Source organism: Rhizomucor pusillus, assembly GCF_041956525.1.
Source record: "Rhizomucor pusillus strain CBS 183.67 unplaced genomic scaffold VTP01scaffold_5, whole genome shotgun sequence".
NCBI lineage: Eukaryota > Fungi > Mucoromycota > Mucoromycetes > Mucorales > Lichtheimiaceae > Rhizomucor > Rhizomucor pusillus.
This window is the reverse complement of record NW_027192147.1, coordinates 1,380,895-1,408,273: the sequence shown is the minus strand read 5'-3', so window position 1 is coordinate 1,408,273 and position 27,379 is coordinate 1,380,895. Positions and strand designations below refer to the sequence as shown.

At 44.9% G+C, this 27,379-nt stretch overlaps 16 protein-coding genes across 16 annotated transcripts; 9 read left to right on the top strand and 7 right to left on the bottom strand.

The window, feature by feature from the left end:
• Window positions 1–103: 103 nt before the first annotated feature.
• VTP01DRAFT_8713 (uncharacterized protein) lies at window positions 104–1,754 on the top strand (the record flags this gene model as incomplete). Its single annotated transcript, XM_069387865.1, has 7 exons — window positions 104–196; window positions 252–369; window positions 429–583; window positions 645–749; window positions 809–931; window positions 991–1,545; window positions 1,608–1,754. 7 exons carry the CDS (start codon window positions 104–106, stop codon window positions 1,752–1,754), a joined length of 1,296 nt encoding a protein of 431 aa, XP_069241591.1.
• A 221-nt stretch (window positions 1,755–1,975) lies between these two features.
• Window positions 1,976–3,746, bottom strand: VTP01DRAFT_8712 (uncharacterized protein; the record flags this gene model as incomplete). Its single annotated transcript, XM_069387864.1, has 5 exons — window positions 1,976–2,226; window positions 2,296–2,770; window positions 2,837–2,854; window positions 2,921–3,393; window positions 3,455–3,746. The coding sequence occupies 5 exons, from the start codon at window positions 3,744–3,746 to the stop codon at window positions 1,976–1,978; spliced, it is 1,509 nt and encodes a 502-aa protein (XP_069241590.1).
• Window positions 3,747–4,150: 404 nt separating this feature from the next.
• VTP01DRAFT_8711 (uncharacterized protein) lies at window positions 4,151–5,670 on the bottom strand (the record flags this gene model as incomplete). Its single annotated transcript, XM_069387863.1, has 3 exons — window positions 4,151–5,284; window positions 5,342–5,513; window positions 5,576–5,670. The coding sequence occupies 3 exons, from the start codon at window positions 5,668–5,670 to the stop codon at window positions 4,151–4,153; spliced, it is 1,401 nt and encodes a 466-aa protein (XP_069241589.1).
• Window positions 5,671–5,992: 322 nt separating this feature from the next.
• VTP01DRAFT_8710 (uncharacterized protein) lies at window positions 5,993–6,475 on the top strand (the record flags this gene model as incomplete). The annotated part of the gene is made up of 1 exon (XM_069387862.1): window positions 5,993–6,475. One exon carries the CDS (start codon window positions 5,993–5,995, stop codon window positions 6,473–6,475), a length of 483 nt encoding a protein of 160 aa, XP_069241588.1.
• A 35-nt stretch (window positions 6,476–6,510) lies between these two features.
• VTP01DRAFT_8709 (uncharacterized protein) lies at window positions 6,511–7,290 on the bottom strand (the record flags this gene model as incomplete). The annotated part of the gene is made up of 5 exons (XM_069387860.1): window positions 6,511–6,630; window positions 6,690–6,830; window positions 6,896–7,034; window positions 7,089–7,175; window positions 7,235–7,290. The coding sequence occupies 5 exons, from the start codon at window positions 7,288–7,290 to the stop codon at window positions 6,511–6,513; spliced, it is 543 nt and encodes a 180-aa protein (XP_069241587.1).
• A 147-nt stretch (window positions 7,291–7,437) lies between these two features.
• VTP01DRAFT_8708 (uncharacterized protein) lies at window positions 7,438–9,386 on the top strand (the record flags this gene model as incomplete). Its single annotated transcript, XM_069387859.1, has 7 exons — window positions 7,438–7,696; window positions 7,766–7,930; window positions 8,000–8,298; window positions 8,362–8,599; window positions 8,668–9,014; window positions 9,073–9,184; window positions 9,250–9,386. The coding sequence occupies 7 exons, from the start codon at window positions 7,438–7,440 to the stop codon at window positions 9,384–9,386; spliced, it is 1,557 nt and encodes a 518-aa protein (XP_069241586.1).
• Window positions 9,387–9,570: 184 nt separating this feature from the next.
• Window positions 9,571–11,059, bottom strand: VTP01DRAFT_8707 (uncharacterized protein; the record flags this gene model as incomplete). Its single annotated transcript, XM_069387858.1, has 2 exons — window positions 9,571–10,806; window positions 10,874–11,059. The coding sequence occupies 2 exons, from the start codon at window positions 11,057–11,059 to the stop codon at window positions 9,571–9,573; spliced, it is 1,422 nt and encodes a 473-aa protein (XP_069241585.1).
• Window positions 11,060–12,221: 1,162 nt separating this feature from the next.
• On the top strand, window positions 12,222–14,088 carry VTP01DRAFT_8706 (uncharacterized protein; the record flags this gene model as incomplete). The annotated part of the gene is made up of 7 exons (XM_069387857.1): window positions 12,222–12,495; window positions 12,556–12,626; window positions 12,688–12,729; window positions 12,801–12,933; window positions 12,998–13,221; window positions 13,287–13,630; window positions 13,695–14,088. 7 exons carry the CDS (start codon window positions 12,222–12,224, stop codon window positions 14,086–14,088), a joined length of 1,482 nt encoding a protein of 493 aa, XP_069241584.1.
• A 354-nt stretch (window positions 14,089–14,442) lies between these two features.
• Window positions 14,443–16,928, top strand: VTP01DRAFT_8705 (uncharacterized protein; the record flags this gene model as incomplete). Its single annotated transcript, XM_069387856.1, has 10 exons — window positions 14,443–14,736; window positions 14,801–14,851; window positions 14,914–14,983; window positions 15,052–15,176; window positions 15,237–15,327; window positions 15,407–15,912; window positions 15,969–16,165; window positions 16,223–16,336; window positions 16,397–16,490; window positions 16,557–16,928. The coding sequence occupies 10 exons, from the start codon at window positions 14,443–14,445 to the stop codon at window positions 16,926–16,928; spliced, it is 1,914 nt and encodes a 637-aa protein (XP_069241583.1).
• A 447-nt stretch (window positions 16,929–17,375) lies between these two features.
• VTP01DRAFT_8704 (uncharacterized protein) lies at window positions 17,376–18,408 on the top strand (the record flags this gene model as incomplete). Its single annotated transcript, XM_069387855.1, has 2 exons — window positions 17,376–17,626; window positions 17,700–18,408. 2 exons carry the CDS (start codon window positions 17,376–17,378, stop codon window positions 18,406–18,408), a joined length of 960 nt encoding a protein of 319 aa, XP_069241582.1.
• A 164-nt stretch (window positions 18,409–18,572) lies between these two features.
• Window positions 18,573–20,522, top strand: VTP01DRAFT_8703 (uncharacterized protein; the record flags this gene model as incomplete). The annotated part of the gene is made up of 13 exons (XM_069387854.1): window positions 18,573–18,597; window positions 18,654–18,685; window positions 18,759–18,829; window positions 18,896–18,972; window positions 19,045–19,139; window positions 19,218–19,309; window positions 19,390–19,531; window positions 19,597–19,699; window positions 19,755–19,813; window positions 19,900–19,976; window positions 20,037–20,132; window positions 20,204–20,270; window positions 20,337–20,522. 13 exons carry the CDS (start codon window positions 18,573–18,575, stop codon window positions 20,520–20,522), a joined length of 1,122 nt encoding a protein of 373 aa, XP_069241581.1.
• Window positions 20,523–20,690: 168 nt separating this feature from the next.
• VTP01DRAFT_8702 (uncharacterized protein) lies at window positions 20,691–21,164 on the bottom strand (the record flags this gene model as incomplete). Its single annotated transcript, XM_069387853.1, has 1 exon — window positions 20,691–21,164. The coding sequence occupies one exon, from the start codon at window positions 21,162–21,164 to the stop codon at window positions 20,691–20,693; it is 474 nt and encodes a 157-aa protein (XP_069241580.1).
• A 1,400-nt stretch (window positions 21,165–22,564) lies between these two features.
• VTP01DRAFT_8701 (uncharacterized protein) lies at window positions 22,565–23,327 on the top strand (the record flags this gene model as incomplete). Its single annotated transcript, XM_069387852.1, has 4 exons — window positions 22,565–22,691; window positions 22,750–22,979; window positions 23,044–23,158; window positions 23,248–23,327. The coding sequence occupies 4 exons, from the start codon at window positions 22,565–22,567 to the stop codon at window positions 23,325–23,327; spliced, it is 552 nt and encodes a 183-aa protein (XP_069241579.1).
• Window positions 23,328–23,374: 47 nt separating this feature from the next.
• On the top strand, window positions 23,375–23,665 carry VTP01DRAFT_8700 (uncharacterized protein; the record flags this gene model as incomplete). Its single annotated transcript, XM_069387851.1, has 1 exon — window positions 23,375–23,665. The coding sequence occupies one exon, from the start codon at window positions 23,375–23,377 to the stop codon at window positions 23,663–23,665; it is 291 nt and encodes a 96-aa protein (XP_069241578.1).
• A 121-nt stretch (window positions 23,666–23,786) lies between these two features.
• VTP01DRAFT_8699 (uncharacterized protein) lies at window positions 23,787–25,700 on the bottom strand (the record flags this gene model as incomplete). The annotated part of the gene is made up of 4 exons (XM_069387848.1): window positions 23,787–23,901; window positions 24,038–24,196; window positions 24,331–24,541; window positions 24,887–25,700. The coding sequence occupies 4 exons, from the start codon at window positions 25,698–25,700 to the stop codon at window positions 23,787–23,789; spliced, it is 1,299 nt and encodes a 432-aa protein (XP_069241577.1).
• Window positions 25,701–25,736: 36 nt separating this feature from the next.
• VTP01DRAFT_8698 (uncharacterized protein) lies at window positions 25,737–27,285 on the bottom strand (the record flags this gene model as incomplete). The annotated part of the gene is made up of 4 exons (XM_069387847.1): window positions 25,737–26,242; window positions 26,291–26,923; window positions 27,001–27,179; window positions 27,269–27,285. 4 exons carry the CDS (start codon window positions 27,283–27,285, stop codon window positions 25,737–25,739), a joined length of 1,335 nt encoding a protein of 444 aa, XP_069241576.1.
• Between the last annotated feature and the right edge of the window lie 94 nt (window positions 27,286–27,379).

Genomic DNA, 27,379 nt, shown 5'->3' with positions numbered 1-27,379 from the left:
GGGCTGTGACTGTTTATTGGCAGTCAATGAATTTTTTTGGACCTTAGCTTTAGTTCTCGCTGTTTCGGGCAACTGGCCTTTATTCTCTCGCTGCTTCTTAATCATGGCCACTCAACATGACTTGACACTACGGATGATTCCGTTTCTCGATCGGCATCTGGTGTTTCCTCTGCTTCAATTTCTGGAATTGAAGGAAGTAAGCTATCGCTCGCATTCGTATACGTATAACGTGGTGGCTGATCAAGGAACAGCTTTACGCGCCAGCCGATCTGTTGCAAGCCAAGTATGATCTCTTCCATGACTCCAACATGGCCGATTTTATCCTTGACTTGTATCAAAAAATCAACAACACGACCGAGACTCCAAAGGGTAACTACAGAAAGACCAGTTTATTCCCGTTTCTGAAACGTCCTCTAACACCGCGGCAGAGCTTGCCGAGAAGAGAGAACGAATTCTAGCAAAGATGGAAGCTTTGCAATCCGAAGTGCAAAAAGTAATGCAAATTCTTGAAAAACCAGAAGTTATTTCGATTCTGCGCCAAGATAAAGCACAAACTCTTCAGACACTCAAGGATGAATACGATGTATGTTAAAGTTATTTACATTCTTACCAGAAACTATGCTGATTACGACCGCAACAAACAGCTTACCGAAGAAAAAATCAATCTCTTATACGAGTTTGGACAATTCGAGTTCGATTGTGGTAGCTATGGTAGCGCTGCTGATATGCTATATCACTTCAGCGTCCTGGTATGTTCTCCGGAAAGTCCCTCAACGTCGCAGACTCATCGCTAAAGTGGTAACTGTAGTCCACAGACGAAGAAAAATGCTTCTCAGCATTGTGGGGCAAGATGGCTGCAGAAATCCTTTCTGGTAACTGGGATGCTGCAGTGGAGGAAATGCAAAAATTGCGAGACGCAATTGATCACAAGGTATAAGATTATATATCTAGAGCTTTCAGCATCGCATGCCTAAGTGCTTCTTTTTGCAGAGTGGAGTGTCTCCTCTTCAACAGTTGCAGCAGCGAACCTGGTTGATCCACTGGTCACTGTTTATTATCTTTAACCACCCCAGAGGCCGTGACAGCTGCATCGATATCTTCTTTGCACCTCAATATATCAACACCATTCAGACTTCATGCCCCTGGGTTCTGCGCTATCTCGCAGCTGCCGTCGTTACCAGCAAGCGCAGAAAGGCTCAGATGAAGGAGCTCGTCAAGATCATTGAGCAAGAGTCCTACGAATACCGTGATCCCGTCACCGAGTTCGTTGAAGCTCTGTTCGTGCATTTCGACTTTGATGGAGCACAAAAGAAGTTGAAGGAGTGCGAGGAAGTGTTGGCTAACGATTTCTTCCTTGGTTCCATCCAAGAGGATTTTATGGAAAGCGCACGACAATTCATCTCCGAGACTTACTGCCGCATTCATCAAAAGATCAACATTAAAGACATGACGCAGACGCTCAATCTCAACCAAGAAGAGGGTGAAAAGTGGATTGTAAACCTTATCCGGGACACTCGAGTAGATGCCAAGATCGATTTTGAAGAAGTAAGACATACCAATACAACGGATATTCCTGTTTCAAGAGTCGCTAACTAGGACAAATATAGAACACTGTCATTATGAACACTCCTGTCACTTCCGTATATCAGCAAGTCATTGAACGTACCAAGGGTCTGTCATTCCGATCCCAAGTCCTTGCATCCGCCATCAAAAGACGCGAGCAACAAGCGCAAGCCAAGGAAATGACCGCATAAACTCCTATCTTTCTTATCCTTCGTCTGCATACTTTTCCTTTCTTAAAAGTAACTTTTTCCCTTCTTTCCCAGTACATAAAGCGAAACAGTAGAACGCATGCTGTTGTTTCTTTTTCAGAATCAGTCTGCAATAATCATTATGCTCCCGTTGGGATAAATGGCAGGTTTGCAAGTTTATACGTACGAAAATCAATAATTTATTGATGATCTCGCATCAATTTCTACATCGCCTTTGTACCTTTGAGTGTACCTTCAGGCCAATCAAGCTCCGGAATAAACATTGCCTTTGGTTGTTTAGCGTTCGACTGTTCATTTTCTATCAGTTCGAGTGATTCAGAGAAAGTCGCAATAGCGTGCGCCATTGCTTTGGCGTGGAGCAAAAAAGCGTCGTGATTGAGATTATCGACATTGTCGCATGCTTGGTGATAGCATTCATCGTAGGCTACTCCAGCCTTGCCATTCTTGTAACGCGCTAGAAATTAGTTAAATATTAGTCCTAGTTATACAGGATTAGATAATGTACAAAGTAGTATATCATTACCAGCTTGCTCCTCCGTCATCTTCACTTCAGCGCCGGTAAAGGTACCTCCGGCAGGAATGTTATTGACAATGAACTGATAGTAATCAGAGCGTCCGTCATATTCAGCCGGATCGTGAGGAACCCCTTGGCTGTCGAAGAAGTCTTTGAAAAGCTGTTCAATTGCAGCAGATCCCTCTGGAGCTGTGTCGCTGCTGCCCTCATAGATTCCATTGTAGGCGTTTGGACTAGCAATCATATCAAAATTAAGATAGAGAGCGATCTTTTCTCGTTCTTTTTCGTCTGCGAGCATCTGAGTATGTTTCGATCCAAGCAGGCCAAACTCTTCGCCTGTCCACCAACAGAAGCGGACTGCGTACTTGGGAACGACGTTGCGGAAGAGGTAAGAGAGTTCCAACAAAGCACTCGTGCCGGAGCCGTCGTCGTTGATACCAGGACCATCCGAGACAGAATCCGAGTGAGCACCTATGACTATCACCTGTAAAATGTAAAAATTCAGATTGAGCTCAGTCTCTCGGGGATTTATGCAATGCTGTTATCCAACCTTAGACTTGTCTCCACCCTGTTGTCCCATTGTATTCGATTAGTATATGGCTTTGATAGAAAATATTTTATCTCGGTTCATCACCTTTGTCTCAGCGATAACATTGTATGTTAACCGTTCTTCCCGTTTTTCGATAATCGTAACCGTTAAAGTCACAATATCTCCATTCTCCACGAACGAAATCAACTGCTCTCCCGCTTCTTTTGTGATGCCAGCTGTCGGAGCGCCCGGAGGAAAGTCTTGACCTAATGTTCCCGAAAGAGGTCCGTCTTCGTTGTTGTAAATCAAAAGCGCTTTGGCACCGGCTTTTCCGGCTTCATAAGCCTTTTCGCCAAAGGAACACTCGCCACGCTTTACCAAGGCAATGCTGTTGCGAATTTTATAGTTATAGTCGGATGAAGAGCAGCCTTGGTTGGAAACAAGGGCCAGCGGCGCCGTAACACCCTCTACAGGTGTACTTTCCGTGAACGTCATGAGACGGATAGGGATATCATCCGGTATGGGGATAATCAAATGTGCACTTTCCTTGACCCTCTCAGTGTAATTAAGGTACAAGGCTGTTGTATAAAAGATATGTACATTATCACGTGCGCTACATCATATTCCTGCCGAACTTACGCTCTAACCAGGTCAGGTAACCATTTTCAAGAGTCGACTGCGATATATACTTTATAGTCTCATTGTGACCTCCCGAGCCAAAGACGCGCGTGTTGCCATTGTCTGCCGCTATTTGTTGCAGTCGCTGCGAATGTCGCAACAAGCCGTCGATCGTCAACTGATCCTGCAGCCGGTCAGACAAGCTTGCAGACTCAGGAGTAGTCTTGAATACAGTCTGCGAGCCAGTAGGAAGTCCTTGCGCTTGGAGTAAGAGTGCGCTTGCTACGGTTATCACTGCTCCCAGGATATGCATCCTTGTTCGGGAAAAAGAGGTTCGGAGATCACGCAATACGAGCGCCCATCCTTGTTATCTTTTGTGATATTAGGACTGCGCCCTTGCGTTGCAACTGAGCTGTTTTCTAAAAGCAATGTTTGTTTAGCTCATGTAACGAGTCCAATCTCATACATAAACATCATTGATGTTAGTAATATCTCAACCTGACAATAGAATGATGAAAATCGTGCTTACAAATGATAAACGCAATTGGTAGATACATGGTAACATAAGTAATCTCATATTGAGACTGGCAAAACATGCTAGAATGGGGAATTTTACATCACTGTACATTGTTACATATATTTGATTCTGTGCCCTTTGATACCTGCATCCAGGGATCGCAAAATACGGCAGGAATACAAGGATTACTTTATTTCAGTTCACCGTAATTCAATAGGCGGCTCCATTTCTGGTATCTTTCCATACTCAAAGTTGTCGGCACTGAAAGCTTTGAAGATCGGATCGTCGGGCGAAAGTGCAGGTGCGGAGGATGATTCTTGTGATGATGAAGACGGCTGCTGCATATTTCCGAATGTAGCTGTGCTGCCAAATGTGGATGGTTGTGTTGATATTATTCCAGATTTCTGATCAGATCCAAGAGCGGATGTCTGCCCAAATGCTGGTTGCGATTGTTGCTGTGTAGTCGTAGTTGCACCGAATCCTCCTCCCGTCAAACTGGATGTTTGTCCAAAAGTAGGTTGTGATGATTTAGCAGCTTGCTGCCCAAATGCAGATCCTAGACTCGACGTCTGGCCAAATACAGAACCGCCGGTTCCGAGAGACGATGTTTGTCCAAAAGCTGGCTGGCTACCGAGCGCTGATGTCTGGCCAAACTTGGCTTGCCCTCCCAGCGCAGATGTCTGCCCAAAGGCGGGTTGGCTTCCCAACGTAGATGTCTGTCCAAAAGCTGGCTGGCTGCCTAGGGCCGATGTCTGTCCAAATGCAGGTTGACTACTATTTAGAGCTGATGTCTGTCCAAACGCTGGCTGGTTCCCTAAAGTTGACGTCGATCCAAATGCTGGCTTTTGTGTGGATGACCCAAAGGCGGACTGTCCTCCAAGCGAAGACGTCGATCCAAAAGTAGGTTGCTGCGTAGAAGAACCGAAAGCAGATTGTCCACCTAAAGCAGACGTTGACCCAAAGGTAGGTTGGCTACCAAAAGTTGAGGTGGAAGATCCAAATGCTGACTGTGTGGTTGTTGCTGTTGAACCGAAAGCTGACGGTTGCGACGTTCCAAATGCAGATCCTCCTCCACCGCCAAACGCTGATGGTTTTCCAAAAGCACTGGACCCGAATGCTGACTGGCCTCCTGCTGTACCAAAAGCTGAAGAGCCAAAAGATCCTGTGGAAGTGCCGCGGAAAGGCGCAAACTGTTTGCTACTTTGTGATCCTCCAAACGCTGACGTTGAGTTAGATTTTTCTTTTTCAAAATGTTGTATTGCATCTCGTGGTCGTCCGAGAATAGCTTCTATCTGCGAGTTCGCTTCCTTCAATAGATTTTCATGTTCTTGCACCTGTGAAAAAGGGACTTAGTACTCTGTCACGCAGAAAATATATACGAACATACGTACATATTGAGATGCATTGCCCGTAGAGCGCATGCTCATATAATATAACATCCTATCTTCTTCTGGACTACGGTCGACACCAACTACCAGGTTGGGCTCTTCTTTTGCCGGTCCATACACACTGAGCTGCCACGTGGGTCTTTCTTCTGTAAAATTCTTCTTCAAAGATGCCTCACTGATCCATTGTGAGTCTTACTCAAATTCGGCATGCTGGCGCGTCCAAGCAGGACGACTTACTTGTATTTCTCCGAGGACGATTGGGACGTGTGCTCAAAAGGACAGGCATTGCCCTTGGCACAGCGACCCATTTGGTAGAACCGGCATAATACCATTTAGATCGTGAATTCGAGTATGATAATGGCTTCAAAAAAAGGAAGAATATGTCTGGCAAGTTCTCCGACCCGATTTACGCACTTTCTGTGCCTGAGCTCTCTTTCTTTTCCAGCAATGCTCACTGCGACAAGACAATGTAGATCTATATGCTTGAAATGTATTTTATTTTCGAAAAGACATTTTGCCTCGAAAAGTCGACAAGCTCCTGCGACTCTAGCAGACTTTCTTGCACTGTCTAAAGGCAAAGATCAAACGACGGCTACTTTCCGGGGGACGTTGTTCGAATGGCAGACGAGGGAAGCATTGCAAACAGCATTTGGCATGCGTCTAAAGCATGTTGGAGGAAAAAGCGACCGAGGAGTTGACTTGCGCGGCGAGTGGCCTCTTAAAGAACTCAAGGCTGTACGACGGGATACCCAGCAAGCAGCGAGCTTACCCGACATTTCACCCACAATTCTGGCTCAATGCAAAAATGTCAAATCAGGATGTACCCCGGATCACGTGCGTGCTCTTATAGGGACAATCATGGGCTACGGCGAGTTTGCAAAAGACACGCTTGGCATAATGGCTATTGCAGGCTACAAAAACTTTACAAAGGACGTGGTTAGCCAGTTCATGGCTAGCCCTGTGCCGCTAAGTCTGGCAAAAATTGACGGGACGCTAGTCCAATCCCTTATATTCAACCACGCTGCTGATGAATTATTGAAGGGATTGACGGTTACAACACATTTTGACTCTCGAGGCCATCCATGTCCTTCATTGCTCTGTAATGGGCATGCACTCCAAATCCTTCCTACGTTGTAGAATCACTAATGATTATGCGCTTTATGTAAATGCCTTTAAATGAGAGTCTCCTCAGAACGAAGGTATTCGCCAATATCAGCTTGATGAAATACAATGATATCAGTAGGTTGTAATCTTTTCATTTCTACAGTGGATCGAGCAGTAACTCCAAAACCCTAATGTGCTGAATAAGTATCATGCAGTCCCACACTGCGCCGCTTCCTCTTCATCTTACCAGTGGAGTGTCTGTCATGGAATAGATGACGACACCAGTGTGTTCCGGCGTATCATCTGTAATTCGTCCCAAATGTGCCTTGACTATGTGGTTACCGTACAAGAACGGCATTTCACCGTTAGGTTTAATCCAGATCTTGTACTGCAAAATGTTCATTTAATACACGAATATGAACGAACATCAACGGCATGCAAAGTAATATTTACCTTTGCGTATTGAGCCAAATGATCTAATGCAGTAACATGTAAAGTGAATTTGCCGGTCTTTGTGAACTTTCCAAAGCAGACACCAAAAGATCCTAAATGATCACGAGCACAATGCTCTGCAACGCGGACCATTGCCTCGCTATTTGAAATGCTCAATACACTGGAGATTACAGTTAGAAATCAAAAAGCGTACCTGGCATAGTATACTCGGTCCTTGTGTAATCGGAAACAATATGGTTCGTCTGGTCGATCGATTAAATGTTTGATATTTGGTCCAATGCTTCGAGCCAAGGTCAGTCGACTGTGAGGCATGCGTAGCGAGTGACAATAGTTACTTACTATTTAGCGAGCTTCGCAAACAGCGTTTCGGTTTCTTTGGTGGTTAAAGGTCGCATTAGATGTTAATAGATGAAAGGTCAAGAAGCTCTCTTGTGCCCTTTTTCGAAACCAAAAGATTTCAAGCCACTTCACTGGAAGAAGAGCGATGCCTCCAAAATGCGGACATTCATTTTTTGCATGAATCTGCTCTGGGTTTCTGGTGGATGGGAGGAGCATGGTCAACTTTGGTCGTCTTATCTTCTCCCATGACGCCTGTTCATCAGGACAATTATCCTCCTTATCTAGAGCACACTTCATTCCCCGAGCTACTGTCTAGAGCGTCTTGCAGCAATTCCCGTGCTCGCTACACCAAAGCTAGGGCCAGCGATGGGCTCGATTTGACGTTGCCGAGCGCGTGGAATCCGAACGATAAATCGCCTCACCTTGCTATCGGGGGAAATGGACTCGACCTGACTTATACAGGTACATCTCAAAAGTACCATTGCATTCTCTCTTTTTTCAAGCATGAATTAAAAAGGGAGTGTATCACAGGGCCCGGCAGGAGCGAGATACACGCAGCAGCTGCGCGAAGTAACCATCCCATCAGACATCAATGTGGAATATATTATTTCGAGATGCTTGTAAAAGCTAAAGGAGAGGATGGATTTATTGGAATCGGGTTCTGCGGCCGTAACAACAAGCTGGATAGGCTACCAGGTAAGCGTCTTGCCCAAGTTGGAGGGAGGCGATAATTTATTCACACGATGGCTAACCTCTAACATGCAGGCTGGGATGTAAACTCTTGGGGTTATCACGGTGACGATGGACATTCATTCGAAGGTTCTGGCACTGGAAAAATATACGGTCCACAGTTCACCACTGGAGATATCGTTGGATGCGGGATTAACCTCGTCGATAAGACTGCATTTTACACAAAGAACGGCATATCCCTTGGAATTGCATTTCGCTCAATCAACACAGACATGGATCTCTATCCCTGTGTAGGCTTGCGGACTGTTGGAGAGCAGATCACCGTCAATTTTGGCCAAAAGCCGTTTGTTTTCGATATTGCTCGATATGTTCAGGTAACACACATGCTTGCATGCAAAAGTTGTTCCATGGTCTGAACGTGCATATGAGTAATTTAGGATCAAAAGCAAATCATATTGAAGGAGATTACACAGACACCAAAGTATACAAAACAGTGCAACGCCATTGTGGATCCTTTGGTTGTATCGTACCTGGTCAATCGAGGATACATTGGAGCTGCTGCAGCCGTTGCGAGAGAACTGCAATATATAAAAGGACACAATGTGTATCTGTCCCATTCAGGGCTGGACCCGAATGATTCAGAAAAGGAGAAGGAAGACATGCATACACGTCAAAGTAGGCCCTTTGATCTCACCCAGGGAGACTGTTAAGGACTTGATCAAGCTTACCAAGGAATTTAACAGGCATATGCGGTGCAGCGGCTACGGGAGACTTTGATTTGGCAATTGCCCTCACGGAAAAGCACTTTGGAAAAGATGTATTTCAGCTGGATCTCGGTCGAGATGTCTTATTCAAGCTGGAAAGCGGCAAGTTTGTTGCCCTAGTGAAGGCATACCACGAAATGGGACAGCACAAAACTATTGGCAAACATGACGCTCGACATGAGCAGATGGATATAGATCAGGGCAACGATAGCGGAGTAGGATTCGCAGATGCTCAAGATACCAGTATGATATCCAATATCCTCGATTACGGCCGAAAATTACGTGATAAATATAAGCACGAACCAAAATACGAAAAGCCCTTAATGGTAAGAAACATACATGTATCCCATGTTTCCTCTTGATTGCTAACTGACGCGTTCGTAGGAAATCTTTTCCCTGTTGGCATACCAAGATATCTCGTCATCTCCGTTGTCGTATTTAGTAGATACGTCAAGTAAACACAATCTCCTCGATGAATTGAATAGTGCCATCTTGGGTAAAGTCAATATTCTCAAGATGGATATGAAGCACAACACCTAACTTTGGATTTTCCGTTCTTAGTGCTTCAGAAGCGATCGGCAGTCCCACCCTTGGAAAGTTTGTACAGACAGGCAGTAGTTGCAAACGAATATCTGGGATACATGGGATCGGAGAAGGCATCACTGGTCAACATTGCTTTAGATTTGAATCTACAATAGAGCTGTCACGAGTCTGGGGCTAAATAGAAGCATTGTATATTAAAATCTGAAACTATGACAAAAGGGTGGGGAACGAAAGATGAAGTATAATACTATATACAAGCGATCAGAATATGTCTCTGGAATGTAAATATTGACTGTGTACAATACATACAGGTAATTATAGTAAGTGACTTTAAAGAACTTAGATGTTATTTAACGCTGAAGGAGAGGTAATCTTCTCGGGCTCAAGTGATCCTTGGGCAGCGTTGTTCTGGTGTACTTCCTTGATCTGCTCCGAGACGACCTTTTGCTCACCGCTTTCTGGGTCGACGGTGACGATCTTGTCGACGTGGTAGTAAGCCAGCTCACCAATTTCAGCAGCATCCAAGCCTTGAAGTTCAACCTCAGGGTCGACACGAAGCGACAAACCAGGGATGCGGTCCATAATAAACAAGATCAAGTAGGTAACGCAGAAGGACCAGGCAGCGCCAGCGGTAGCATCAGCAAGTTGGTAACCAAGTTGGATCCAGTTATGGTTCATCCAGCCACCATCAATCTCTGTGGCACCATCGAGACCAGCAATGTAGGATTCAGCAAACAGACCGGTAAGCAAACTTCCGACATAGCCACCAACACCGTGGACAGCAAAGACATCGACCGCATCGTCAAAGTTGAAGATAAACTTGAGATGAGAAGCGAGGTTGCAAGAGACGCCACCGAGGAAGCCAATGGCAACTGCAGGTCCCGGTCCGACGAAACCAGCAGCAGGGGTGATGGCAACCAAACCAGCAACAGCGCCCGAGCAGAAACCAAGAGCAGAAAATTTGCGTTCCAAGCGATAGTCCATGACGAGCCAAGTGACGGCACCGACAGCAGCTGCAAGGTTGGTAACAGTGCAGGCCATGGCAGCACGCAGGTTGGCAGAGAGTGCAGAGCCGCCATTGAAACCAAACCAGCCGAACCAGAGGAAAGCAGTACCGAGAACAACGTTGGACATGTTGTGAGGCTTGAACTCGTGGGCTTTGGTGATACTTCCATGGCCGCGACGCTTGCCGAGGATAAGGGCGTATGCCAAACTGGCGAAACCACTGCTGATGTGGACAGGCGTACCACCTGCAAAGTCGAGACCACCAAGCTTGAAGCTCCAGCCATTTGAGTTCCAAGTCCAGCAGGCAATAAAGTCGTAGACGAGTGTAGACCAGATGAAGATAAAGAAAATCATTGGCAAAAGACGAGCACGTTCAGCAGCAGAGCCGATAGCCAAAGCAGGTGTGAGTGCAGCAAACATGCATTGATAGATACAGAAAACGATGTCAGGAATGCTGCTGCTGCCGATAGAAGGATCGCCAAGAACGCCGCGTAAAAAGGCATTGTCAAGGTTACCGATAAAGGTAGAGCCAGTCTTGCTAAACGTCAAACTGTAGCCCCAGATAAACCACTACATCATCAAAGCTAAATCAATAAAACCTGGACTCGAATTGAGCGGGATGGCTGCTATACTGTACCTGGACAGTGACAACAACGAGCGAGAGAACACAGCACATAATGAGAGACAAAGCATTCTTGGAACGGGCCATACCGCTGTAAAAGTAGCCAACGCCTGGGATCATGAGCCACACAAGGGCCATGCACACCAGGACGAAGGAAATATCGCCAGAGTTGAACTGTGAAGCGTAGTTAGGATCAGGCATGGATTAAGGAACGAAAGCAAAGAGGAGAAGCGAGCTGTAATGTTATCCAAGTTCTTTTATATGTATATGCGGCACACTCTCCCGTCCCCCTCCTTTCTACTGCTGATAACAGGAATCTTCAGGGATGATGGAGATACGATAGGATTGCCAACGGACTGCGAATTTTGTTATCAGTAAACTTGCTATCGTTATCAGCAACGCCTCCCCGTTGATCCAACTCCCACAATAGACCCTCCTCCAAAAAACTCAATACACTTGTTTTCCAAGTTGAAGCCTGTTTATCTATGCAGGTTCCGATCGAAAGATGCATCTAGCATAAAAGGCGCGCTATTTTTCCCTCTGAAAAGCCTGCCCATGCTCGTCGGCATTTACAATCACCAATTCTGCAACATTGCTTTGAGTGTGTCACAGGCATCGGATCAAGGTTTCACACAGATGCATGCCTAAAGAAAGAAGAAACTTGCAAAAGTCAGGACAGTAATGGAAATTTGCTCTGACCCATGGTGTCTGCTATTTGAGTGAGGGAATCATGTGGACGTAGGAAACAACCGAGTGGGCAAGCATTTATTGGCTATGTCTGTGTCACCATCCAAACTTCAGACTGGTATGTATGATGTTTCCTTTTTCATTCTTACACATCGAGAATATTCTGCTGCGTAGGCTCTAATCTGCTTCCGAATTCTCGTAAAACAGGACACATTGCATGTGGCAATTTGCATGGTTTGATATTTGACAGCATACCTCCATTCGTTCGAGTGCATGCATTACGGCCACCCTCTCTTAACAAACTTGGATGAATTTTATACCTTGGAGAGTAATCCTATGGCATATCTAGTTCTAGCGATCATAATGTGTACTTTAATACGGTACTGCTCATGAAATGAACTCCATGGATGAGCAACTGTACAATTTCGATTTCCATTCTGTTTCTTGCTGTTATCCTATTCCTTCTCTATCTCGCTCGCTCGTTTTTTTGGAATATTGTAATTTCTTTAAATTCTCATTGCTTATCCAAGGACTTGTTATCAGTGGTGCTGATGGCCGCAGAAGAGTTGGTCGGGAGTCTCGTACCTTAATCGGCAGATTGTGGCTTGGAACTTTTGACAAGTGTGCAGGACGAATTTCCTGCTGCATCCCGCTGTTATTCTTCAAACGACGAAAAATGCAGGATCCGTTCTTTGCAACAACCACTGGAAAACGGAAACGATCCAAGCCTGCTAAATCTGCACCCAAAACAACAAAGGCGGTGCAGAAGCGTGCTCGGAAAGACGAGGCCGAAGAAAGCGAAATCAGCGATGATAACAGCGACGTTGGCAGCATCGATGAAGTTGAAACGAGCGAGCCGGAATCTGAGGAGGAAATTCAAGAAACTGCTGCAGAGAAACGTGTGCGTTTAGCCAAAGCATACTTGGACAAAGTACAAGCAGGTCTAGAAGGTTAGAGTCGCAAAGGCGGGATCTTTGCAAATTGTTGCGCTGACCCCACATCCTGATCAGAGGATCTCGGTGGTTTCGATGCAGCCGATCTCGATAGAGACCTTATTGCCGAACGATTGAAAAAAGACGAGGTTCGTCAAAAAATGTCGCGTTCAACTAGCTTTTTTCTGTTAACCCACTTTTTATCTCTAGGATGAGTTGGCAGGCAGATTGCATCGACGTGTAGCGGACAAGGTAATATGCCTATAATTATTATAATGTTGTAAAAGCTGTCTGTATGCTGACTGCGTTGCGAAATTGGTTAGTTTAAACTTTCAGAAATCGACGAAACGAAAATCTATAGCCGAAAAGGACATCAGCTACCCGTAACAGCCGTCGCACTTTCAGACAACGGCACAGTATTATACACAGCATCTAAGGACGGATCCATCATCCAATGTATGTGCACGTATAGTCAGCATCGAGTGTGGAGAGTCTAATGTTTTCGACTTCTGGAACACAGGGGATATTAGAAACGTACAAGATATAAAAAGACTGCATACCTTCCCGGGTGGAAGGAAAGGTGTTGAAGATTACATCGGCCATACACAGGATGTCTTGTGTTTGGCGCTTAGCACAGATAACCAATATCTCGTCAGTGGAGGAAAGGATAAGATCATAAACGTCTGGTCGGTTGCAGACAACAAACATATCACTACATTCAGACATCACAAAGACGCCATTTCTGTAAGTATGGCAATTTGTTTTCAAAAGATGAGAAGCTCTAATATTGATATCTACATGCCATTTAGGGTCTCGCATTTCGCAAAGGCCACAACCAATTGTACTCTGCATCTTGGGATAGAACGATTAAAGTATGGAACATAGACGAACGAGCATATGTAGAAACGTTATTTGGTCATCAGGACCAAATCATGGACATCGATACCCTAGGCCGAGAACGATGTGTATCCGTCGGCGGCCGCGACAAGACAGCTAGACTTTGGAAAATTCCAGAAGAGTCCCAGTTAGTTTACAGAGGCGGTGCAAAGAGTAAAACCAAGACAGAAGATGGAAAACCGGCATTTATAGAAGGCTCGCTGGACTGCATCGCACAAATCGAAGAAAAACTATTCTTGACAGGTGGTGACAGCGGGTAAGTCTCCCAAGTTGGTAGCATATACTCGGACTGTGATATTTATCGACTGTATCGCTGTTAGCTCAATATCGTTGTGGGATAACCAACGGAAAAAGCCTGTCTTCACGTACAACGAAGCTCACGGTACCTTTACGAATGGCAGCGAATACAGTTTGCAAACAGAAGCAGCCTACCCAATTACAGCACTAGCCAGTCTTCGATATTCCGATCTATTTGTTTCAGGATCCCACGATGGATATGTACGGTTCTGGAAGATTAGCAGCGACAACAAGCAATTCGAACCGATCGGATCGATTCCCGTTCAAGGCTTTATAAACAGCTTGGAGATCAAGACTGTATTTCCATCAAATCGAACGCTGCTCATTGTCGGCGTCGGCCAGGAGCCTCGTTATGGACGATGGATGCGACTCAAAAAAGCAAAGAATTGTATAAAGGTCATTGAACTGCCACATTAAAGCAATTTATTCTTGTACAAACAAATTCTCTTTTTGCTACAAGCTATGCTGCTTGCTAGCAGAGCAAACAAGGGTATGAATGATCGAATTCTATTGGTAGCAAGAGCACAGCAAAGTGAAGGTCGTTTGTCAGGAGTACTGTCGAATACTATGCATATATGTGTGTGCATTAAAACAATTTGTTTGTGTGGAAGCTTCCCGTCCACATGGGACCAGCTCTCAACTTGTGGTCTGTCTGAGTGCGGTTCCTTATTAAGTACCTGCATGAATTTCAATGTGGAATCAAAAGCGTAAAATTTCACCCGTCGAGCCGAAAAGCAAACCCTTATCTCTGTCACTTACATTCGCTTCAACATGCAACGTCTTGCACTTCTATTTGCGCTTCTACTGCCACTCATTGCAGCGGTAGCGGCAGAGTTTCAGATACCTTTCCTTCGACGACCACGACCACCACCAACTATCACGGCCGAAGACAAGGTCTACAATGCAGCTGAGGAATGGCTGCATGCTGATTCCATAGCAAAGTCTTGCAGCAGCTGCATTTCGCTCTTGCAAGTCGTAAAGAATCTATCTTACATGTCAGAAGGTTTTCTGCTTGCCGCTCTTGCGAACGCTTGCAAACGCACTCAAAAAGTGGATGCGCAAGTGGTAATTTTTCTCATGCTTGCATTGCTCCTGAATTGTGTCTGATAACAAACAATACAAAAAAAAGTGTGCTGGTGTAGTGAAAGAACAAGGGCCAGTTCTTCGGAAAGTTTTGCGGGTAAGATAACAGAAGCCCGTAAGTTGATATTAGGAGCATCTTATAGTAAGACAATTATCTAGACGATGAACGTTTCTGGACGGGATGGCCATTTGATGTGCGCGGCAGTTCTCAACTCTTGCCCTTATCCTGGTATGAGAGAGTCATTCAACACATGACTCGCCACATGTAAATTAAATACAGCTTTCGGAACATCATAGACATTGATGCATGGAACGTGACGTTTCCTAAACCAAAGCCGCGGAACCCTGCGACGAGACGTCCGTCAGGCCAGACATTTACTGTGCTTCAATTGAGCGACTGGCACATTGACCCGAGCTACGAGGCAAGTGAATTAGCAAATATTATAATCGCCCAGTTATCTGATATGCGAGTATGTAATTAGCCTGGTTCGGATGCAGTGTGCGACAAACCATTCTGCTGCAGAGCCGAGTCCACAGATTATACAAATATCACAAAACCTGCTTCTGTCTGGGGTAAGTAAAATATCTGAAAAGCAAATGGCGCTGTTGCAGTTCCGAGACTAGCTCTAACTCTCTTTGATATATCTGATAGGCGAATATGGATGCGACACTCCCATGGCATTGATAGAATCAATGCTAAGCTTTATACCCAGCGTAGCACCGAATATCGACTTTGGTATCCTCACCGGCGATGTGCCTCCTCACGAAGTTTGGTCTACGTTGCCTACTGTCAAGACGCAACTGATCGAGGAGGAGTCGTTTGCTCTCATGCATGCACATTTTGATTCACCGTATCATATCAATACAGTCCTTTACCCGTCCGTTGGCAATCACGAGTCAGCACCTACGAATAACTTTCCATTGAAAAACTCTAAAATTCCACTAGAGCAAGAAAAGGAATATCTGCGATTACGATGGCTGTACAACAGTCTCGCAATCAGCTGGCGAGGATGGCTCACACAGCGCACAACATCAGCTATTGAACTCAACAGCGGCAGCTACGTAGTTCGACCGATGAAAGGTCTCAAGCTGATCAGTCTTAATACCAATTTCTGCTACTCGTTGAATCTATGGCTCTACGAACGGCCAATCGAAAAGGTGGGTGCATATCATCCAGTTGATAAAAAGTCTTGTATTAATACAGTTGTTACTAGGATCCCAATGGCGTATTGGCCTGGCTCATTGATCAGCTGCAGGATTCTGAAGATGCCGGTGAACGAGTTTGGATAGTGGGCCACATCTCACCGGGCGACTCGACTTGTTTCCACGATTATTCCAACTACTACAGCCAAATAATAGAACGATATACACCGCATGTGATTGCAGGTCAATTTTTTGGACACACACACAAGTGAGTTTCAGTTTGTAGAATTTACAAAAGAAACAAATAGCTCATGGTTATTTCCAGAGATGAATTTCAGGTCTTCTACCGATCTGGATCACAGAAAGCTGAAGATGCTATATCCATGGCATACGTTGCACCTTCCATCACGCCATTCTTAAACTTGAACCCAGGCTTCAGGTACGTGGTTATGTAAGACAAACCATGGGATAGCTGGCTACTCACACTCGATTGATGAAGATTATACAAGGTTGACCGTGAAACATTTGAAGTCGTGGATTCTCTGACATATGTTGCTGATCTGGATCAGGCCAGCGAATGGGTGGATGGACCGGTAAGTTGCTGCTGCTGCTGCTGCCGACGAGGAGACATAAATTTATTCACGTCTGAATTCGCTCAGAATTGGCATTTGGAGTACTCGGCCAGAGAGGCGTACAATTCATCTTTTGCGCCTGTCAAAGACTCGTTTACTCCGTTAACACCAGCCTGGTGGCACAATGTATCTGTATCTATGGAACTCGACGACAAAATGTTCAGCAAGTATTGGTCGTTCAGAAGCAAGTCTGCACCTGTAGCCAGAGAATGCGACGAGGACTGCCGTAACACTACGATATGCGCTGTCAGAGCCGGCAGATCGGAAGACCGTTGCGACTATGAATCTGATGTATTCCCCTCCTCAGTTACATCACCTGATGGACGAAAACGACTTGGTTACCGTGTCCAGGGTAATGATGATGCTTGCAATATAAATGTATTCATTAAGAAACCTTAGTAAACTCACGACCAACTTTGTACATTTGTAAACAAATATTGAATATAACTCATTTGAGTTGTTGTCTTCATGTGCTGATGAACTTTAAAGTTTCGCTGCATAAATGACGTATTTTACTCTTTTCAACTGCCAGTTCTTTATGCTTTGCAGATATGCATGTATCCATTTACTATCACGAGGAAGAATAGTCAAACGTAGCTTTCGCTCAAGAAGCCAAATGGAATTTCTGCTTCAGGGACAGCAGGTACGCTTGTAATTATTTGTTTTTTATGTCTTGATCACTATAACATTCAGAGCCACAGTATCACCCGAGTCGAGATACTATAATTAACAAGCTCTGATACACCGAGAAACTGAGAAGTTCTCATGGCGGGGCAATTGGCACTTTTCCCCACTCTTGGCTATCTTGTCTCTTAAAGGACCGAAGAGTTGAAACCGTATACCGAAATGCGAACGTTGATTAAGGACGCCAATTTCCCACACGATGAAGAAGGAAAAGTCTACCACATTGGCGTCAAGTACGGCCAAGTAGCGAACCGAATCTTGACAGTAGGCGACCACGTCCGGGCAAAAGCTATTGCGGAATGTCTCGACAGCGAAGCTGAAGCTGGCCACCCTACCTTTGTGTATGTCAGCAAGCGCAACTTTCTGACTATCACTGGCCGCTACAAGGGAGTGCCTGTATCAATTATGGCCATGTAAGTTGTTTTTTTTTTTGTTGCTGCTCCCCCCATTGGAAATGCTGATGAAAGTTGGTTGCTTTTTGTTCAGTGGAATGGGCAACCCTATGATGGACTTTTTCATCCGCGAGACTCGAGCAGTGGTTACAGGTACCATGGCAGTAGTAAGATTTGGATCATGCGGCAGCTTGACACTTGAGGCACCACCGGGCGCAGTCGTGGTTCCCAAAGGTGGATACTGTATTCGTCGCAACATCGACTACTTTGCAGACCATCCTATCAACCAGGACCTGAAGAAAACACCTTATCTCATATCCGGCCTCTTTTCGGCAGATCCAGATTTGACAAAGCGGCTCAGTGAAAACGTGACCAAAACAGTAGCGAAGCTGTCGGTTGGAGGCCCTGTCTTGTCGGATGGTCTCAACGCGGACGGATGCTCGTTCTACTCCTCTCAAGGAAGAAAAGACTCGAGGTTTTGGGACGATAACGAACATGTCATCAAGCAAGCGCTGGCTCTTCATCCTGATACCCACAGCTTGGAGATGGAGACAAGTATGCTTTTCCACTTGGCAAAGTGTGCGCGGGGAGAGAAGATTCGGGCCGCAGGCTGCATGCAAGTGTTTGCAGACCGAGTTGGCAACGACTTTATTCGACCTGAAGTAGTAGAAGTGCTGGAACCTGCAGTTGGTGCAGCTTCTCTGGATACTCTCATAGAGACACCCATAGAGGATGAAATGGATGAAATTGGCACAGTCTGGGAACGTGCTGCTCCTCTTTGCAACAATAATAAAGCATTGTAAAATCTATCAATTGGGCTTGCACTTCATTCAATTCAATGGTCGGAATTTACCCGTGACGTCGTCCCCAGAGTGGTGTTGAAAAACATCCTGGACGAGTCCGCTGTGTCCGTTTGCAACCAACCCCTCTCTCTTGGAAAAAAAGTTAACCACTCAGTCTGTCGACAATGCTCGCGACCTCTGCACTTAGACGTACGTAACATTGTGGAAACCCGCTTTATAACCCATCAACTGACCACCCAATGCAGAGGCTGGAAGACGCCAGGCCGCTATCCAAACGGTAAAAGATTGCAACACGCCCTACGTTCAGCTGACAGACAGCTTACCCGGTTTTTCTGTGTGTGTATTGTTAGCGCGCCATGCATGACTTGACGTTTCGCAAAAAGGCTGGTCAGCCCACTATCAAATACGGTCGCGGTGGCCGGTATGTCTCGCCGCTGGCAGTGTTGACGATCATTTATCTTGTCTAACTCATCCATGGAAAATCCAGTTCTACTACCAATGGACACATTGCGACTGTTTTCGGCTGCACTGGTTTTCTTGGTCGCTACATTGTGAACAAGCTTGGTATGGATATACATCTTCTCACCGAGAAACGTGAAATTGTCTAGTCGCTGATATGTATATGTGAATGTATAGCACGACAGGGTACTCAGGTCGTTGTTGCCTACCGTGATCCCGATGAAGCCAGACATCTCAAGGTTACCGGCGATCTTGGTCAAATTGTTCCTCTTGTATGTGAACAGCAGCAGCAATCATCTATGCATCCAGGCGACGACGAAGATAGATAATAACTTGCTTGTCTTGTGTAGGAATTCGATTTGCGAAACCGCGACCAAATTATGGAGTGCGTCAGACATTCTGACATTGTCTACAACTTGGTTGGCCGTGACTACGAGACAAAGTAAATGCGAAACGATTAGAGGTCGATTCGAGAATACGAGTTGCGCTAACAATAATGCTTTTCGGTATTACTTTGTAAAGGAACTTCACCTTTGAACACGTTCACGTCGATGGTTCGCGTGCAATTGCTGAAGCCTGTGCTGAAGCTGGTGTCAGCCGTCTTGTCCAGGTTTCTGCCTTGAACGCATCCGAGGACTCGACCTCCAAGTTCTTGCGAACCAAGGTCAGAATATTTAGCAACTGCATCTGTTCATTAGTATGTCCCATTGACACGATACAACATTGTAGGCTTTGGGTGAGAAGGCTGTTAAGGAAGTATTCCCTGATGTAACCATTGCCCGTCCCGGTACCATGTGGGGCCACGAAGATCGTTTTCTGAACCGAATTGGCGGTACGTCTTTTTTAGATATACTATGCAGAGTGTGTATTAATATAATGATGAACAGTTGGTGATGCTTTCCAATTCTGGGTCAACGAGGGCAAGACAAAGATCCGTCCTGTCTCGGTAAGTCGTCAACTTTACAATTAATGCACAATGTAGGCAAGGCCTGACCATTTTTTTTCTCTTGTACTTTTATCACTGTGCATTAGGCCATTGACGTCGCTCAGGCATTGGAAGTCATGTTCCTTGCTGAATCCACTGCTGGAAAGACTTATGAACTTTACGGGTATGGTTAAAAAGCAGGCAACGTGCGAGTGAAAGCCTCGTGGTCTAAATGATGCAATAGTCCCAAGGAATACACCTACAAGGAAATCTACGAACTTGCACGCGAGATCACCATGAAGCCTCTTCCGTTCTACAACTTACCCGTTCCCGTCGCAAAGTGAGTATTGAACTTGTAATATCAGATGATAAAAAGAACAACATCCTGACTGACTATGTTTGTTTGCCCAGGTTTTTTGCTTCCATCTTGGACAAGTTGCCTTACAACCAAATGCCCAGCCCCGATCTCATTGAAAGAGTAAGTACTAGAAGAAAAATAATACGCGATCATGAGATTTATGACAGCTCACCGGGTGCTGCACAGATGACTCTGGACGATAAGCCTACCCCTGGCGCGCTTACTTTCCGCGACTTGTATATTGAACCCGTCACTCTTGAGTCTGTTGCTATCCAGTACCTTCGACGTTTCCGTAGCAACGCCGTCTTTGACTTGCCTTTCGAAAAGGGTGAAGGCGAGGTTAAGAAGGGTGTGTACCACATCATCGATTAGAATAGATACTAATAAACGAAAATTCCATTATTTGTTTCCCTATTTTTTTCCTTTCTTACGATACTCAATGGATGATGATAAGAACAAGAATGTATTTACAGGAAGAATGAGAAGAGACGATGGATGCTGGAAAAAGGACTATGGGTGGAGGAGGAGGAGGAGAGCTAACTATGGTATTGATTGCTGATGATGATGGTCGTATGGTATAGTCTGCTGCTCGCTATCGTCAGTGTCCATAAAGGACACCTGCATTTCTTCTTGCGGAGACTGCGGTTTTGGCAGTGGCCATGCATGCCGCATTGCAGAATTAAGAAGGATTTCGTCTCCAAAGTAGACATCGTCGTCCATTATATTGTCCTCGTCCTCATCCTCGTCTTCGTCCGCCTCGTCAAAACATGCCTGCAGCCAAGTCTCTTCATCCGAGTCATCGTGCAGCATTGTGACAGCGTTGTGCTTATCGTCGCCCAGGTGCGCATTGAATCCGTCGTTTCTTTCCGGCGATTCATGTATTAATGGTGGTTGTGAGGAGAGTAAAGCATTTCGGATGAGGACGAAGGGAAGCAGGGATGCATGTTCAAGTTTGTGGAATGAGAGTTGAAAAATAAAGTCAAGGTCTTCTTCTTGCTGATTTTGCTTATTCATTAAAGAAAAAGAAGAAGAATAAGAGAAGATCATTGACGTTTAAAATATTCGAGTAATTATTATTATTTATGTCGCGAGGACATGTGATCAAGGACAGGTGTCCCCGTGATCTCGAGCATGTTCAGGTCCGCAGTCTTTCCTCTTTTGGCTTTTTGTTTGTTGAGTCATTGTTGCACACCCCGCCTTTTTCAATGAGATTCGCCCAAGCGACTGCTTATTGCATCCATCGCGATTCTTACGCAACTTGTCTTTATTGTTATCTTGTCGATGGGGCAGTTTAGTCCTGTTGTTATTATTATTAATCACCGGGGGCATCATGTTTCAAATTTTTTGGCCTATCAAAAAGAGTATAAAAGGGGTAATCCAAGCAATGTATTGCGCAGCAAGTGCTGCTGCGACCTTTACAATTTGGTTAATATTCAGGACAACAAACTGCTGCTGTAAAATCTTTGCCACCTACTAGGCCTGATACAAATAATTAAAGTTATTTGCTTTTTCGTGATAGATAACGAAGCAGAGATTGTTGACCGGATAAGGGAATTGATCGTACGGAAACGAATGTTCCTTTCCTTCCCAGGGGAACAACAACCCAGTTTCCCTTCCGAACTTCGGATAAGAGATCCAAGCAATAGCAGACAAGAATCACATGGAACACTCACGGGGAATTAATCTCTGAACTTTCAGCAGTATTATGTACATTTTCTCATTCAATTTGAATGACAGTGAAACGGCTGTTGCAAGCAATCATTCACATGAGACCTTCTGTTAACACCATGATGCTTGGATCAAGTTCGTGAGATAAGCTTCCATCCTGCAAAGCTTGGCAACAAAAACAAGTTCAGCTGCGAATTTTCAATAGACAGATTTGCGATGTATTCGCAGCGATCCGAATGTGAGGAAAGCTTCCAAATAAAGCGACTCTATCTGGCCCAGCCATCTAGTGTTCTACGGCCAAGCGAATGCCGCGCCGCACAGTGTTCTCAGAACTGCCTCTCGAGATTCGCTGCTGGAAACTCGTCTGTACCGCTGCATAAAAGTTTCACGGACGAGATAGCCAAGACCGCTGTATCTCAAGTCGCAAAGCCACTATGAATCTATTCAAACAGTATACATTGTAGATATGGAGATATCAAGTCTTCGCAGTGCATCTTCTCTTTTATCTGAAAGTGGCCTAGACATGTTAGCTTTCTGTATGAGATACTGCATCTGCAGCGCCGCGCAGGAAAAATCACTTGTTGCTGCAGCTGGTTGTGGATTGACTGTTGTCTGACGGATAACAGATAGTATCCAACTTACTGCTGCCCTTGCATTTGGCAAAGTGCCGACTTGGTTCTTCAAAACTCAGACCAAGGGATTGCGTGGATTTTCCTTAACCACTTTTCCCCGCTTTATCAACGCAAATGGAGGACAACAAGGCGCCAGATGTCCCAATGCCATGCACCGCAGGCTGTGGATTTTACGGTAACAAGATCTACAATAACATGTGCTCCAAATGCTTCCGGGAGCAAGCTGAGCAAAAGAAGAAAGGTAATGGCTACTCTTGCTTTGTCCGCTGTTAATCATATTCATGGGTCCCCGCCTTCAGACGTAGCTTTTGAGAACAATAATGCCGCACCTGCTGCTCAAGAGCAATCTCAAAAGATAGAAGCAACTAGTACAAAGCATCCGGAAGCTTCCGACGAAACCGAGGCACCTGCTACCGCAACAACGGCGGAACCCACTGTTGAAAAGCAAGACGAGCCGCCGGTTGACGAGCCCTGCTCAAGTAGACCTGTCCAGAAGAATATCGGACGCTGTTTCCAGTGCCGTGCAAAGGTGAGACTTTTTCTTTTAAAGTCTGTATATGTGTATTCGATGATGCTGATATTAAGTCCCATAGATCCCGCTCGCCAAGCAAGTGAGCAACAAGTGCCGATGCGAATATGTATTTTGTGATGCGCATCGTTATCCTGACAAACACGAATGCGATTTTGATCATGCTTCCATGGACAAGGGTAAATACATATATATATATATATATATATATATAAGTTTACGCTCTCAAAACTCTGGTCTGGATGTCTGAGCCCGTTTGCTTTTTTAGATATTCTGGCCAAGAAGAATCCCAAACTTAACGAGCGACCCAGAGGTGGAAGATCTTTTCAGCGCTTGGATAGCATGTAAAAAGGAGAAGGAGGAATGGTCTCCTTTCAAGTTCCATTCGGACGTTTATGTGCTTTGTGTGCCTTTGCCTCTCTATTTCTCTCTCTGTGTGTCTCTCTCTCTCGCAACTCTGTCACTCAGAGTCTCTCTCTCTCTCTCTTCTGCAATCTTACTTTTTCTCCGTAGATTGCCCCGGACCCCTTCGATATCATGTCAATAACCTTACCAATAAACACCTTCACAATTTTGCATCGGATCAAGATTATGCTGAGAGATTCGGCAATGGCCGCCACCATCAGTCGGACATGCGACACATTGATCAGTTGCACCAACCTCATGTACTCCGTTTTCTTGCATGATCGATATCGACCTTTGTGATGTAGAAAGCAAAAAAGCTCTTGTGCAGCAAAGCTATAATATCTAATGCAACAGATAGGATAATCTTTACAGTTGATGATGCACACAAGGTGTTGGCCTCTTCTACTGGATTTTGAGAACGCCTTTGCGCTGTCGGAAGGAAGATTTTGCGTTGTCAATTCCCAAATTTCGCATTAAAAAGTACCTGTCGCATAGAGGTAAACCTCTATTCGACCAGCTAACGCAAATCCCCACCTAGCAGCGTTGCAGACGCTCTTGGTTAATAAAGATCTTGCATTCAATTATTGTTAACCTTACCTAAAACTACGAGATCATCAGTAGACGGCATTTACATAATGTCTGGTACTACTCACACTATGCCCTTAATGGGCAGTTCCGGGGGTTGGCGCCGAAATTTAATGCTGGTTTGCTTGTTGGTGGTCGCTGTTTCGTTTTGATCGCCTTTTTCTTGCGGGTCTTTTTCTTCTGGATTTTTTGAGGGAGGAAACATGTTGGCCTCGTGCCAAATTTGACTGCATTTCTTGCAATAATAGCAATGTTATGGGCCGCCACTTTGTCACGGTGATATATAGTAAAACATTCTGGACATTGCTTAATCCTTATAATATCCCTTTTGGTGCCTGGTTGTTTCATTGACTTCACAAACCTCTTCTTGGATTGCCCAAGACAGCGTGAACAAACTTGAGACGTGTTATACTCGTTTGTTCTTGCAACGATAATGTCCTTGTCACTGGTCCGAGCTTTGTCCATTATACGTTTCTCCATAGACGACTGAGAGGCTCTTGTTGTAGTTGCAGAGACGCCATCTAGTCCGAAGCAAACAACAGTGCTCCTTGAGCTGTTGCTTGGTATCATGTCTAATATCATATCTGCGGCTTTGTCAATATGAGATTGTATACTTTTGGTGGTATCCCAGGACAAACGCTTGATGGCCCCCTTATCATGCAAAGAACGCGTAGCCGAAGATGATTGCCAGCCTCGACAATATTGTAGATATTCCGTTTGGTTTCCATGTTTGGACCCTTTTGACATCATCTCCTCTTTCGCCAATAAATCCATGCATTTGTGCTTTCTTTTTCTCAAGTATCGCATTGTTCATTTTTGCTTTCCATATAGTTCGCTGCGCTTAATTGCTGTTTGTATACCTACGACACTCGTTGGAATCGATCGCATACAACATCTAAAAATCAACTTGTCCTTACATTCCCGTTCCTCATTAGGAAGATAAAAGCCTGCTGGACGTTGTCCAAAATCTATTCCAATGAAACCTTCAATATCGTTGCGTCCACATAGCGTTGAAACATCGAGCAAATGGAGGGTGTTGTCTATCTTTGCAGGTGTACACCAGTCTCGATATTGAGCGCAGCACTTGATACCATCCGTCGTAAAGCGATTTGCTTGGACAAAGCGGTAGACTATTTTGCCGTTACTGTCACTTGTAGTTTTTTGCAGTTTCTGGTCATAACGTCGTTTGGTGCATTCGACCGTATAATCTTTTCTGATTACGGCCTTTTCTGCTATGTTGAACAGAAACTGCAGGCTGTTTCCGTTATGGGCCGAAAATGCGCCTTGCATATTCGAAACAGCTTGTGCATCTAGATCCGGTCTGAATTGATGTAAATTTTCCAAGAGCGTTTTCACGAAGACGTTTGTAAACACTATGGATTTAGTCGACATGATATTAGCCGTTGGGCAAATAGAAAAGGTGTCTGTCAATGGGAGGCTCCGAGCCGCCATCGCTGTTTGCACAAGAAAGCCGTATTGCGTCTCCAAGCGTCCCATTCCTGGTGCTGCCTTTTCCAGACCGATACATCGCAATAAATCAGTCTCTTTGTCGGATGCTTGACTTTTGACAATGGTACATCCGTAGTCATTTTCAAGCCTTTGGCGTTCCGTATTGACAAATGTAGTTATAGCATCCTTCACTGGCTCTTCCAATTCGTCCACCTCTTCTTCGACTTTTTCAAGTTCTTCTTGGTTATCAAAGATGTCATAACAGTCGATTTTGAAGATCATGCAAAATAGGTAATGGCGAAGATATGCACTTTCTGGCTAATTTGCGGGTCGAGTGTTTTTAGCAAGTGCTTCTTTCATCATATGTTCCCATGTAATAGTTGCTTGACCAGAAGTCTTTTTCACAAACTTGACGATCTGCTTTGCGGCCGATTCCTCAATTGTCGGGAAAGCTTTTTGGATGGTTTCTTTCGATTCGCAATGTCTGTTTAATTCCGTTTTGTTCATCCATTGCAACAGATCCTCTGTTGGTGGCCATCCTAGCGGTGCTCCTGCTTCTGTTGCTAGTCTTCCGCGCAGCATGTGAACGTAACGCTTGATAAAATTGTGGGTGCAGGCAGTTCGAAAGTTGCTATCAAGTACTTGCGCCATATGCATCAATTCCGGAACTTTGCTCCAACGGTTGATATAGGCTTCGTACCAAATCCGGCGGGCCAAGAGCATAAGGTTACCAAGTGGTCTGTTGTCATCGGTAAGCTGCGCCAATCTTTTGATCGAAGTATCGTTCGGAAAAGCAATGAGAGCATTTGGATTATGTATTTCACCTTTTCTTGATAGTTCGGGTCTGTCGTTCGTATTATATGCCACCTAACCGTTCTTGTTTTTGATGACTGATCTGTTTTGATACTCTGTCGCCATGTTTAGAAACCATATCCACGTCTTCATTGCGGCAGATCCGGAACTTCCGGAAGCTTGGGCAAACTTTCCGCGGGTGCTTCGGCTCGACTGGTAAAACTTTGTGTATACCATACGTTTGAAATCTTGATCGTAATCCCCTTCTTCAAGCAACCGCAACGTCAGATTTGCAAATTGTGTGGCGAGTCTTCTCGTCGTGTTTGCTTCGTGCACGACATTTTGTATAGTATCAGTCAATATTCTTGCTTGCCTAATGGCAACTTGTTCTCCACTTTCTCGTTTGATTGTCGCAGAGAGTATCGAGGAGAAGAGGCCAGCATTCAAAGTAACGGTTTGATGACTGACGATGGAGATGTCCTTTTCCTTTCCATCAGGATCTTTGACCAATAACTTTTGGCGTTTATGTTCCCTTGATGGTGCGTTTTCTGCCTCATTTAGAGTACTTCTCGATCCATTTGGCTTCGATCGTTTTCTCTTGTTGGAACCTGTAGCTTTTGGAGTTTCAACAGGCTTCGTGTCAACGCTATCGGTCTTCACATTGGGCAGTAGCTGGTATCGATGAGAGTGCTTTCCATAGTTATCTGGATGTACTGTAATGAAATGCGCTCTAGATCAATATTTTGATAACAATAAACTTGTATAAGAGCGTAACTTCAGCGATTATGACTGCGTCCAGGTTTAGTCTTTGCCACTGTGTTTTCGATTGTTTCAGACAACACTTCTGGATCCACACGGAGCGGAAACGATGGTTTGCGCCGAAGTTCGTTTCCGTTAATGTCGTGCACAAGTGGATAAGAATATTGTAGCAGGGCTGCTCTGAACCGATTCTTTTGATATTCTGACGCCCTAACATTCTCCAGAATCTAGTGTGTGATTGATATTGGCAGTGAGAACAATGCAAGTCAAGCCCATTCTATGCACAGAAAGCATCATACCGTTTCAAGTAGATCATTTACGAATGTAGAGTTGTTGCTAGAAAGCTCTGCTACCCTGTCCTTCGCCCAAGCAAACGATTTTCCATGCAGATATTCGCAATAATCGTTACC